At 48.3% G+C, this 14,078-nt stretch overlaps 2 protein-coding genes across 2 annotated transcripts; both read left to right on the forward strand.

The window, feature by feature from the left end:
* Window positions 1–1,851: 1,851 nt before the first annotated feature.
* LOC135392352 (tigger transposable element-derived protein 6-like) lies at window positions 1,852–2,553 on the forward strand. The gene has a single exon (XM_064623068.1). The coding sequence runs from the start codon at window positions 1,852–1,854 to the stop codon at window positions 2,551–2,553; it is 702 nt and encodes a 233-aa protein (XP_064479138.1).
* Window positions 2,554–2,738: 185 nt separating this feature from the next.
* LOC135392353 (tigger transposable element-derived protein 6-like) lies at window positions 2,739–3,419 on the forward strand. The gene has a single exon (XM_064623069.1). The coding sequence runs from the start codon at window positions 2,739–2,741 to the stop codon at window positions 3,417–3,419; it is 681 nt and encodes a 226-aa protein (XP_064479139.1).
* Window positions 3,420–14,078: the final 10,659 nt, after the last annotated feature.

The following is a 14,078-nucleotide window of genomic DNA, read 5'->3' on the forward strand; positions in this document are numbered from 1 at the left end:
ATTGGTCATGTGCCCAGTGTTGTGTGAATTTATCTATGCTATGGGATCTATGGGGAGTTGGTGAGAGCTGCTTTTACTACAAGTGCAGGAATGGGAGCGATTGAGCAACAACGTGAGACTTGGTGGTCATTTGAGCATATACCTGAGAGGACTGGTCTTCAAAGAAGGAAGACCGTATTTGTGCCTGTGTGCACATCGTGCGATTGCCAGGCTTGTTATACGAGATACGTATATTGTGCAGCATCATAGCGTGACCGCAATGAACGACGTAGGAATGTATCGTGACCATTCGAACTCCATTCGAACTCCATTCGTTCAACCGTTCGTTGGTTATATGAAAGTGGTCACTAGAGTTGCCTCGCACAAAAAGTGTTGGATGTAGTTTTGTAGTGTGTTGTTTATCTCGTAGAGCGCATCGCGGCATGTAGATCGAGAGCCCTTATACGTATTTTTTGCATGTTTACTTGAGTGTGCGCATTGCTCTATACCACACATGCTATATTTCATTCATAATAGTTTCGCAAATAAACACATACGGGTCGAGCTCATATTGCTTTTGAGTTAGGCATAGTGTCTTCAAATCAGGGTATATGCATCCTGTTTGCTGGGCCCAACAGATGTTATTAACGGTAGTGCAACATTTCCCACTTCTTGAACCATGCTAACATTGCCAGAATAAGGAACATTACACTGTGCTGTGTATTTCACACTCGGTTGTCTCACGACGTAAACAACCCATTTATTATATTGTGTACTCCACATGTTCAACCAGGCAGCACTTCCCATACCCCAATTTGTTTTGAACATGTGTTTAAATTGCACAACTGCCACTCAAGTAACTTTGCCACCAAATTAGTCAGTGACAAAAGGTATATCTACTTTATCACATATTTAATAACCTTGGTGGAAATGGTTGATGCTGTCCTCTGCCTTGTACGGTGCACCTCGTAGCAAAATACACAGAGTCCAATGTTTTCCTTGTCCACAAATGCCCTGTCAAAGTTGAAAGACCCTTATCAAAATGGGGAAGCCCGGGCTTTCTTGTCCAGAGAAACAAATATGAAACTACAGCGCTCAACGTAAATAACTGAATGCTCAGCAACTAAGGCTGGTGATGCCGAAAACCTAATATTTCTAGGTTAAAAGCAACAAACGAGAAAAGAGCACTGCGGCGTAAAAGTATAACACCACAAAATTTGTGAGAGTCAGCTGGTGTATTTAGTTATGTTGGTCAGCTCCTGCACCAATTTTTAATATGGATCGATTGCATTGCTACCAACCAGGACCTAAGCCTGACCTATGATCTGATAATAATACAGTCAAAGTCATTTACAACGAACGCCTTTATAACGAAAAGGCCGTTACAACGAAAGTTTTTCACGGTCCCGTCAGCGCCCCATAGGGCGCAATGTATATTTCCGACCTTTAGAACGAATTCCTTTACAACGAAACTACCGAAATAACGAAGTTATTTTTCGTTCCGATGGGCGAAGCGCACGACGCATACAACGAAGTTCCGGAAGCACACGTGGCGTTCGGCCGCCTGTGCAAGAGTCACGCCACGGTCCTCGTTTTCGGCATACGCGCGGTTTTGTGAACGGATTAGCGGAAGACGCGGGCGGAGGTCATGTGCCCTTCTGAGTCACTATTGGAGATGACCGCATATGAATAGCAAAAAGAAGAATCCACAGAGGGTTTTGGAATTTTGACTGCTGGGGTACTGACCGGGCTGAATGGGGCATAACACGTGCTGGAGATGAAGGTTAATCACCCTTTCGGGCATGTTAAAAAGGGGGAGAAGCTGACCGGTGTTCATAAGGCTAGTCTGCCAGAGATCGCCAGTCGTCCGCGATGGCTACAAAGAAAGTGTCCACGACACGAAAGCAGTTCTCCCTGGAGGAGAAAATGGCCGTTTTGAACGCGGTTGACACCGGAAGAAAGAAATGCGACGTAGCCAGGGAGTTCGGAATCAGCGCATCCACACTGTCAACGTTCCTGAAAGATCGGGCCAAGCTTGAAAGGGAATACGGCAACAGCGGAGGTGCACCATCACGGAAAAGAATGCGGGCTGCTAACTTCGAAGACATCGACAAGGCGGTGTACAAGTGGTTTCTGGAAGTGCGATCCCAGGACATACCAGTGTCTGGACCCATGTTGTGCGCGAAGGCCAGATATTTTTCGTGCATATACGGCGTTGATGACAAGTTCAAGGGCTCTGAAGGATGGCTCCAGGCATTCCGTGCTCGGCATGACATTGTGTTTAGAGGACTCGCCGGCGACGAAAAGTCCGCTCCTCAAGCCATCGCTGTGGGATGGAGAGAGCAAGAAATTGTGAAACTACTCTCCGAGTACGACCCCGAGGACGTGTTCAACGCAGACGAGACTGCACTCTTCTTCAGACTGTTGCCCGAGCGCACGACGGCCGTAAAAGGTGAGAAGTGCAAAGGCGGGAAGAAGTCAAAGGAAAGGATTACGGTCCTTTTGCAACATGACGGGCTCCGCAAAGCTGAAGCCTGTGGTCATCGGCAAGTCCCGCAACCCACGCGCTTTTAAGCATGTCATCAGCTTCCCAGCTGATTATTACTGGAACAAGAAGGCGTGGATGACAACGGAGATATTTCCCGACTGCCTGGCCAAGCTCGATAACCAGATGAAAAGAGAGAAGAAGAAGATCGCCCTCGTGCGTGACAACTGTTCTGCTCATTCAAAGCTTCCGAGAATGACAAATGTGAAGGTTGATGCTGCCGCCGAACTGCACGTCCTTGCTCCAACCGCTAGACCAGGGGATCATTCGCTTGACGAAGGCGCACTACCAGAAAAGGATGCTCGAGCGAATCTTACTTAACATCAAGAACGAAGTTCAGAGGCCCACTGAGATCAATGTGCGTCAGGCTATCGAGATGATAACCGGAGCCTGGCGGAACGTGACATCAGAGGTCATAAAGAACTGCTGGAGGAAAGCTGGTTTCTCGCAGGAAGTCAGCATGAACGAAGCGGAGGTGTCGCACGAGGACGACGCGTTGATCCTTGACGTGTGGGATGGCTACATGGACGCGTTTGGCATCCCTGAGGGACTTACGCTGATAGACTTCATCACCACGGATGATGAAGTGACAGTGAGGTCACAGCTGAACAGTGATGCAGCCATTTGCGAGGAAATCCAGCTCGACAATCACGTTGACACAATGGAAGACGCAGAGGAGGACAGCAGCGATGATGAAAACAAAGCACCAGTGACAAAGATTACGGCAGGAAACGCAGTGGAAATGTTAGAAAAAGTGCAAACCTCCCTGTCATCATGTTCAGATGTGTCAGAGGAGCATTTTGCGATGCTTGACGGCCTCAAATCATACTGTTCAAGGAGCGCCTTGAACAAACTTTCCCAGAAGAAAGTTACGGAGTTCTTTAGTCCGAGATAAATAAATTACTGTTTCCTTACGCCTACACATGTTGTAAGCTGTCTGAGTTCATAACTGGGTGTGGTTAGGCTGCTAGAATTTGCAGTTTTCAGTCGTAGGGATCGCTCTACGGTGCTTGGCATTCCGAAACCAGAACCTCATCGCCCGCGACAATGGCGACACTGCTCATCGGTTCCCCGAAGCGTAACGTAAACAAACCTTTATGACATGTCCGTCCTCGTGATACGCCATGCTGCAGGTAGAACGTAAAGCTCGTGTTCAGAAATTCCGTTGATATATTGACGTGTCGTGAAGAAAGTTGTGAATGGAAGTAGTACACCTAAAGCTTCATTTTGGCTACGACCCCGTGTTCGTTCACGCCACTTCTGTCCACGTCCGTTTACACATAATAGCATCGTGACTAGTGCGGACAGCCTAGACTATAATATTGATGCACATTCCTGTTCAACGAAGTCACCTTTACAACGAATATTTCCCGCGGCCCCGTGGAGTTCGTTGTAAAGGACTTTGACTGTAGTATCTACGAGGGTGGTTCCATAAGTTTCCGGCCCGACGAACTTTTAATAGTCATAGAGACGAAACAAGTGTATCACTTTTCGACATAGTCATCCTTAACTTCGATGCACTTTTGACACCTTTCAACCAGCATTCTTATACCCTTGTAGAGGAGGTGGAAGTCCTCTACATGAGTCTTGACCGACGGTGATGGTATGCCACGGAGAGGCGATGACGGTGGCCTATCTCCATGGCCGCGGTGGTGGAACTGAGGCCGGTGCTCCAGGCAAGGGGATGAAACTCGCGAGTTCCTTTGCGGACTAAAGTGAGGCGCTGCGAGCCTTTCGCGTCATCAAACGTCAAAATTTTTACGTCGAAGCGCGAGTTCTCTACCGAGAGCATCCCATTGGCTCCTGCGGCCGCTCCCCTCGTATGCGAGCGCTCATTGGTCGGTTTGAAATTTTAACCTTTTCGTGGCGCGCGTAAGCCGGCACCGCCGTGTCTGGGGTGCCGGAGAAGCTCGCCGTAAAGTTTCGAAATATGGTGCAGCGGGGACGCACGCAAAGCATCTTTGCGGGTACCGCTTTGGATGGTTTTTAGTGCTCGTCGATACCGACTCTGCAAAACTCGAATCCTCTTGGATACTTCTGGGTAGTTTCATTTTAAATCGAACAACGTGTGAAAGTCGTATTTTTTAATTCGCCCAGAAAAAATATATGTTAGAGGACAGCTCAAACGATGCAAATCGCGCCAGGTGCGACGCTCGTGCGTGTAGTAGTTTCTGCGTAGGAGAGGGGGAAAGTCTGATGCTGCTGGAGCACGCTTTCTTCTGGACCGACTTTGACGGGATCTAGCACCGCTAATTTTATGTCTACGAACTGGAGGTTTTTTGTGATTATAGGCTGCGCCCTAGACACTGTCGACAGTTACCCACAGAACTCTGAGAGCCACAGATTTTCTGTTAAAAAATGCCAAACTTGGCGTAAACGTTCAAAAAGGCCAAACTTTGTTACCAATTTGCTTCATGACGGAACCTCTGAGAACATCGAGCTTAGCGCCATTCCATAGGACATTGAAAGAGCTTTCGTGCTGTATAGAGCTCATTTTTCTCAGCCAGTTGTTTCTGTGTTATTAGCTTGAGAATCACACATGGTAGGCGAAAATTGCCAATGTTGCATCTCAGTTTTCTCAAAACTGCCATCTTCGATTTCCTTGATTATTTTTCAAAAGGTGTCGTCATGTCTCTACTTTCGACGCCAAGTGAGACAATCTTTTATTTTTGCCTGAGAGACGCGCAGCGATTTTTTTTTTTTTGTCAGGCAAGGTGCACGAGGCCGCGGCATTGCGCGCCCCACCCACGAGCACGCGACCTTCAACCTCTTCTTTGTAACAAGTGTCCCGCTGACGGAGAAATCAATGACCACACTGCGTGAGCTTGTTGTAGTGTCCCCAGGCATCACTTTACGTTTACCCAATGGCCTCCCAGTTCCGGCAGGCTCATTCAAACTGTGGGACAGTACATGAGTTGCCTGTGCGCCATTGACGAGAAGCCCCAGTTCGACGAACATACCGACAAAGCAGTGAGAAGAAACGAAGCGCTTCGTAGAGATCTTTATCCACTGGTAACATCTTAGCTTTTGTTTCAGGTTGGCGCCAGTCACCCAGGAAGTGTGAAAGTCACATCCTTTTCATTGGTAAAAGAACGAAAAACGGAAGTTTCGAAAAACGTGTAGCGGGCCGTGGACAACGACGAAGATGGCCACGCGCCTGGGGCACCTGCCTCAGTTCCACCGGCGCGGCCATGGAGATAGGCCACCGTCATCGCCTCTCCGTGGCATACCATCATCGCCGGTCGGGACTCATGTGGAGGAAGACTATCGTCCTCTACATTTGGTGACCCGGACGATGAAGATCAAGTTCGGAGCAATTAGGCCCTTGACTATCCCAAATTTCTGACAACACCATTGACTAGCACTACCACGGCACGCTCTCCCTGGAAGCCACCGCCATTCCTCATCATGACGACATCACGACCTCTGCTCGCCCATCAACACGCCGACCGCTCCCGTCCCGCTTCTGCCCACGCTACCGATCCGACCGATCCGCACCGACCGACCGCCCGACTCGCAACGACCCGACCGACCCGTACCGACCGACCGACAGACCCGCAACGACCCGACCGCTCACTGATCATCGCATCCGCCCACCGACCATCGATTCAAGGCTTCCAGGGACCGCTACCCACGGCTCCCGGCACACTCACCACCCTCTTCTTCATTTCTGAATCTCAACTCACACTCGCTGCCGGCCGCGACACCTGAGCAACGTGCTCGCCTGCCGGTTTCGGCAGTCGCGGCAGCCGACGCCACGGCACGCATCAGCCGGCGTCTCGGCAATCCTCACGGCTACGCAGCCTCACTTCCTAGGACCCTACGAGCTCTCGCTCCCGTGCCGGTTGCGGCACCCCAGGCCACGACTCCAACGCCAGACCACGCCTTCGACGACGTCAACGATCATCTCTGGCAAACCTCATCTCGGCCGCTCCCGCCCCACTCATCGACATCTGCCTGCAACGTGTGCTGTGCCGCCCGTGGACATGTCCAGCAGTGCGCGTCATTCACGGTCACTCTTGCTCTTTCCCTCCGGTACAGACGTGATTCTTCTATCTTTCTTATCGCCGCTCCGCGTCTGAGGGGGGAGCACTGTAGCGGGCCGTGGACAACGACGAAGATGGCCACGCGCCTGGGGCACCTGCCTCAGTTCCACCGGCGCGGTCAAGGAGATAGGCCACCGTCATCGCCTCTCCGTGGCATACCATCATCGCCGGTCGGGACTCATGTGGAGGAAGACTATCGTCCTCTACAAACGTAAAATGTGCCCATTGCGAGACCCCTGCAGGTGGTAGCTGCCACCATTGGATTAGCATCATCCGATAGCTTTACACATGTCCTTTTGGCAGGTAGGTCAGTTCCTATTCCATTCTGCTGCTTAGCGTAGCATAGCATAGCACCGCACCTGTGGCGTATACGCAACATTTCGGTAGAATTTTTAGTTTTCACGTTTTCTGATCCTTGTTCTTGTCTTTCTTGCTCAGGTATCAACTAGGTACTGCTCAACTCATATCTGCTTCAGAAAAGCATCTGCATGAACGCAATCGAATGGATATACCACTCTGAGTGGTTGGATCATCATCTTTCGGCTTATCAGCTGCACAGGTTCTTTTGTGACGGGTCAGCCTTGACATGTGACACTACACAAGCTGCAAAGGGATATGGACATGTTTTCTGTCATGCTGGATTTGTGAATGTGTGTGCCTGTGCAGTGAATTTACTGATCTACTGTGAAATCTTCCACGTGAGACATATCAGTTAACAGTGAATGCGAAGTTGCTTTGGCATATTACTCGAACTTCAGAAACAATGTTCATGTGAAGTTTGTGTTTGGCGCAGATACAGAAGACTGCATATGTGTGATTTGGAAATACCAATCCCGAAAAATAAAGCACCTTGTGCAACAGAAAGAGCCAACGCTTCCGCGTTTTATTTATTTCACTGAATGCGAACGAAAATCCAGAACCGCCAAAGCGGGGGAGAGAACAGAGGGGAAAGGGAAAAAGAACGCCTGGGCAGCGTCGCTTTACGTCACCCGTCACCCAGGGAGACAAAATAAAACAAAGCAAAAAACTACTCTACCGAGGCCCAACGATTGGCCCGACGTCAGAGGTCACGTGAGTTTTTCCCAACAATAGAAATACACTACACGTTCATTTCCCTGCTCCAGGTGCGTGGCCATCTTCGCCGTTGTCCACGGCCCGCTACACCCTTGAAAAAATAGTCCGAAGTTTTGTCCGTAAAATGCTGGAAAACTGCCTCTTGCACCTCACTATCGTTTTGAAATCTCCGTCCTGTGAGATCCCTCTTCAAGTTTGAGAACAGGAAGTAGTCACTCGGTGCCAAGTCTGGACTGTAGGGTGGGTGGTGGATTTCTTCGAAGCCGCACTCCTTCAGTGCAGCCTTGACAACAGAAGCCGTGTGGACAGGGGCATTGTCCTGGAGCAACCAGACACCTCGACTCAACCTGCCGCGCCTCTTTTCCTTGATGGCGTCTCGCAGTCGGTGCAGGAGTGAAGCATAATAAGTCGCATTCACTGCGGTGTTTCTCTCTTTGAAGTCGATGAGGAGGATCCCGTGACAATCCCAAAATATTGTTGCCATGATCTTCTTTGTGGATTGTGTGACCTTGGCTTCTCTTGGGGGTGCTTCTCCTGGTTTGCGCCATTCCATCGACTCCTTTTTCGAAAGGGGATCACAGTAGAGCACGATAGTCTCATCCCCTGTGACAATTGACTTTAATATTTCTTCTTCGTTCTCTTGACAGAGCTCCAGAAACTCTTTGGCACAGATGACGCGCTGTTGCTTTTGAACAGACGAGAGAAGTCGTGGCACCCATTTCGCACTGACCTTTTTCATGTGAAGGCCCTCGCCGATGATGCGAAAAACTGTTGTTCGAAAGCCCCAGCCTTTCTGAGATTTCCTTCACCTTCAGGCGCCTGTCGCTCAGCATTTCCTCCTCGACAAGAGACCAATTTCATGTGTCACCACTTCCACTGGACGACCATCGCGTGGATCATCTTCAATGGACCCTCGCCCCAGTCGAAACTGCTTAGCCCAGTCTTTTACCGTTGTGAACGACGGAGAGGCTTCCCTGTACACGTTCTCCAGTCGCGCTTTAATTTCTTAAGGCGAAAGTTACTCTTTTGTCAAGAATTTTATCACAGCGCGGTACTCGATTTTTTTCCATTTGAACTGAAGAGTGTACCCTGGCTGTTTGAAATGCCGCTCTCCAGCCGACAAAGGCATGGAGAGGGTTGAGGGTGGTGCTCCGGCCCTCCAACAGATGGCGCCACGCGTCCTTAATCGCATTTACAAATTCGCGCGCATTTTCTACCTCGGGCCGGAAACTTATGGAACCACCCTCATATCTATGACCTGTATGGACCTTCAACAGTAGTTTGGTCTAGGTTTCACACGTGGCTTTTAGTGAAATTTGAAGCTGCTCTGTAGAGCTGACAGGAGACTTGCAGAGTAGAGAATTTGTTTATTTATATTTTCCAATGAACATGAAAAAAAAACAACGGAACGGTTCAATAGTAAGCGAGCTGGTGATAGTGTCCATGATGGCGAGAACCGGAAGAGGAGATACAGAACGGACATACACACACAATGTTGAGACATTGTGTATGCCCCTTCCCATCCATCGTCTCATGGGTTTTGCTATGGACCTTCATCATGCTTCCCTCCTGTGTCATACCGGTTTATGGTATGACACAGTATTTCTAAATCTTTACTGTAGTTTACCGGTTGTAGCAGAAAAAGATACCATTGTTTCCGATCACAGGACGCAAGCCATAAGTGCTATACGGCAACAGTACATGCTGCTGTCTAGCAGTTGTTCGTGTTTGGACATGGTATGGTGCATGCAGGGTGAATTTCATGGTTGAAATATCCAGACGTGAACAACTGTTAGATTACATGATGTAGAATGCTGTATAGTATTTATGTCCCGTGTCATCCAACCAATACAATATGTGTTTTTGCTCATGCTGCACAGCACAGACGAAATGAGCTGCATGTGAGGATAATACTCGAGGCGCGGAGGAAAAGGCACGACTTTACGATCTTTGTATCAATTGTTTCATGTTGTAATTGCGTGCCAGCTCGCCTGTATCTGAGAATAAGTTTGATGCATTGTACACGCACCTTAGACATGCAGTGTGTGGTGTGTTGTGATAGTAATGCCATTGCCAATTGAAAAATAATGCTCCAGGTGGATTGTTTCGGTACAATCTTGAACTAAGCATACTAAGGGGTAGGGCATCTGCGTGACAGGTTTACCTGGAAGTAAGAACGTAAATGTTAGCTGGAGTCATTGAATAATTAACATTATCAATATACTGCTGCAGATCATACCAACAAAATAGCACACAAGATGCTCCGATATGTTCTGCGGGAATGTCTCTGTACTCACAATATTAGTACAGCAGCTACAGAAAGGCATAAAACAAGTTTTTGTATACATGATACCACTTGAATGCAACACAAGCTTCTGTTGCATTGCCAGAACACAACAGTGGACAGATTTACCTTAGTTAAACCTGAGAAAAAGAATGTATTGTTGCACACATGATGCTGTTTAAATGTAATCTTGAAACGTCTCGAAAAACATAATTTATGACCGAAACACATCAGCTGGAAGATTTCGATTTACCTTACTCAAAACTGAGAAAAGGTATGTGCTGTTGCACACATGAAACTGCTTGAGTATAACCCTTGAGGGCTCTGGAAGCACACCTTATTTGTGACCAACATTTAAATTTATACCTTACTCAAAATACACAAGATGTGCTGCCGTGCATATGATACGATGATACTGCTTAAATGTACTCTGAAAGCACTGAGTAAGAACACAAACACCTCAGGCGTGGTTGCTCTAAGCTAGCGAGCAACAGCAAGGGTATGCGAATAAAAGAAGTCGAGCACAAGTGATGCAATGCACTTGATTCATCAGAATATGAAATGTCTCAGTACCAGGTGTCACTGTTCCGTCAACAAAAACAGATGAGCTTTGAAGTGGTGTCTGGCTGGCACTGACAGCCTTGGTGACCCAGAAGGTGATAGTTGAGACGTGGAGTGCAAGGTTTTCGGTGGTGCCAGAATGCCTGTGAAATCATTTAAGAAATAAGGCAATTCCAAATCTGTACTGAGAATACACCCGCTGGGGCCTAATCTCTAAAAGATGAAGCAGTAACTGACAGATAGCGTATTTTTCTTTTTTATGTGATGGCATTTGCACCGCATGACTGACTTGTCTAACATTACGCGTCTTACCTTTATCTACTGCCTAGTCCTGCCTCTGCAATCTCCTGCTGCAGGTAAGGTTGGCACAGCATCCCGGACGAGATATCTTCGGCTTCGTGTGAAACAAGTTGCGCATTGCTTCATAACATTCGTGTGAGCGAAATGAACAGATCAAATCGCTGCTTTCGAAGGTGGCACCCAGTCGGAGTTGTAACTGATTGTGGCAGTCAATAGCTTTTTCTTTCGCTTTTAGGAAAGTTGTGGTTTGAAACATTGGAAGTGAATGCTGAAGTGTTCTTGCAGACGGGGACAAAACGCTCACGCATTCTCGTCCCGCAGCACAGAACACGAAACACACTAGGAAATCTGCACTGGCTTAGCAAATGCTTTGCAGTCGAAGGAAGCAAAACTCATATTCCTTGTGTGTTTAGTGAAGTCAAGAAATATACTGGCTCCCTAATAGCGAACTGTTTATCACTTCCCCAATGTGAAGCTGCGCAGCAGACGGCTCGGCAGAAAATACCGGCCTGCCCGGCGGAAGAAACCAAGCCAAATGACATGCCAAGCCGGAGCACGGGCAGACCACGAATGTGTCGTCGACACAGGGTTTGCGGGCCACAAGACGGAGTGTCAGTGAAACTAAAAATTCACTTTTTCGAAAAACCGCGAGGAGTTTTGGATAACTATTTTGCATACATAATCAGTGTCCCCTTATGAACACATCGTGTGAGTACCATTCTATTCTGTAACACTCGAAAATCGGCGTAGCTGAGCTTTAGGACGGAGCGCTTAGCTCTGCGTGACTGCACATCGCTATGAAACTTGAGGGCTAACACAAGATGAAAACAGCAACAAAATACTAGGAAGGCACTGCTAAACAAGACTAGACATGCGACAGCACGGAGGACACACACACACACGTCGGGAGAAAAGGCTTAAGGGGATCGATTAGGCCTAACCGCATCGTCACCGCACAACAGCTAACACAAGATGACAACCACAAAATGTCAGGCGCAAGGTGAACACCGCTAAATGTGCAACAGCATGGAGAAAAGGCTTAAAACACACAACGCTACGAAACTCAACGGCTTGGAAGTCACTGCCAAACAAGCCCAGTCATGCGGGGAAAAGGCATAACTGCTACAGCAACTGCTAAACATGCGACAGTACAGAGAAAAAGTTTAACACGAGTTCGGTAAAAATCCGCAAACATCGGGGAAAAAGGCTACGGCAAATCACTGACCTTTCCCCCGCGGTGATGGAGCGTCTGCTCGCGTCGACAGCCAAGCCTCAATTGACGCTGCGCGGCAACGGCGGAGCGATCGCACGTCCTCTCTCCACGAGAGCCAGCGCCCGACTGACAGAAGCGCCAAGGTATATTTAAACAGGTAGCGCAACTCCCATAGGCCTCTGTGTCTTCAGAATGACGCCATGATTGAGACGGTCAGCGCCATCCATCCGTTCCGCGGACTACTACGATTGTAAATAAATGACGTCAGAGATGACGTCACTAGTATGAATAATAAGTAGTGCATAATTAGCCATGCACGTTTACGTTGGCCCACTTCGCTTGCTTTGTATTCCCTTTTCAGCGCCCAGTCAACAATACCAGACGAGAACACAGAAAAATAAAGCATATCAGGTTTAATGAATCATATCAATTCCAAATACATACGGTTATCACAGATTTTGACAACTCCAAACAGAAAGGCATCGTGATGACCATACAGAAATGAGGAAGGCTCACATAAGGCCCATTTCTCACCTAGAGCTATACGTACACCTAGTGATTAGACATTTGCATTTATTCAATGAGTGGCCGTTATAAGTCCATTGCAACAAAACACGACATCGTTGGTGCACAGTTGGTTCCTGCTAACACCACACTATCATGGCCACTCGTCCAATGACGAAATCTTTTTTTTCGCGGGCCCAGCAACAGGGGACGCAATGTATTCACCTGTTTACACGTGTTAATCTTGGTCTACACTACGGAGATGTGAACGTCGATTCCTGTTTACCCCAAAAAGTGTACGAACTCCGTATTACAATGCACGGACACACGGTACGGATACAGAGACGCACGGATAAACACCCCCAACTGTGACACATGCGCAAAGGAGCAGGATACGGAAATGTACTCGAGTGGTAGATGATCTTGTATATGTGCACGAGCGGGCCAACAGAAAGCTTTTTCTACATTGAATTTATGAATAACCTATTAGTTCACACACAAGCGACGCCCATGTTGCAAAGTTTTTCTGTTTACAACAGTACCTCTACTGTCAACACCCAGGATCGCTCGCGCCTCTTGCTGGTGGCCTTGCCGATGGGTCTGATTTGGTATTTTCGCTAGTTTTCGCTACCAGTTTAGATATACCTTGGAAGCGCCACCGCCACTCTACGGGTGCTACGCATGCGCACGTGCTGCGAGTGCCCTCCGCGCCGACGCGGTCAGCCAGCAGCGAGCGGTCATCCCCTCGCGCGCTTGCTGCAGTGCCGAGTTTTGGTTTCGCTCTCTCCTTTCTCGGCGCGCATGCTCCTAGCGGCAACGGGTTGCTTCTCCATTTCAGTTTCGCTGCGTTGGCGTTATCATTCTGACGAATACATGGAAATGATCAGCTACCACGCTTTACAAACTTGTCCCTATATCCAGCCTTCTTGGGAAGAAGTGGAGCATGAATGTTTCAACAAGGAGAGTCCGCGTAACGAGCTCATCATCACTGCTTTTCGCTACGTCATAGCACGGTCCCTTGATAGCTTTCTGGTCACGCAGCTCCATCAAAAAGTTGCCTTAGGGACATCGGGCGCCGCGATCGGAACCCGGTAAAAGCTCCCGCCCGGGACAGTCACGGGAACAGCAGATGCAGTGTTGTTTTTGTGCTTTTCCAAACATCCCACAAGAAAATTATTTGTTGCGATGGCTTTCTGCTACGTCGCAGCAACTATAATGCGAATAATCGTTTTCTGTTCTGTATGGATGTCTGTATGGATGTATTGTCTCGAGTCTGCTATCTTCAAACCCTCAACCGGAGATTCTGGCACCGTTTATGTGCATAGTGCCTATGCATATCCACACGCACTATGTCCATAGTGCGGTAAGGTGATCCGTACTTTATTTAGCGCGTAAAGGAGCTTCTACAGTAAATCACAGACAGTTCCTGCACTCATGACGGCATACTGATTGACGCGATCGGCCGATCGCAATCACACCAGTCTCTTTCACGTGGTACCAGATGACTTGCTCTCAATTGTTGCCGCGAAGCTGATGAAGACAAAAGTATAGTTTCTAAAAGGATCTCGACTG

This window comes from Ornithodoros turicata, chromosome 4 (assembly GCF_037126465.1).
Source record: "Ornithodoros turicata isolate Travis chromosome 4, ASM3712646v1, whole genome shotgun sequence".
In the NCBI taxonomy this organism is placed as follows: Eukaryota; Metazoa; Arthropoda; class Arachnida; order Ixodida; family Argasidae; genus Ornithodoros; species Ornithodoros turicata.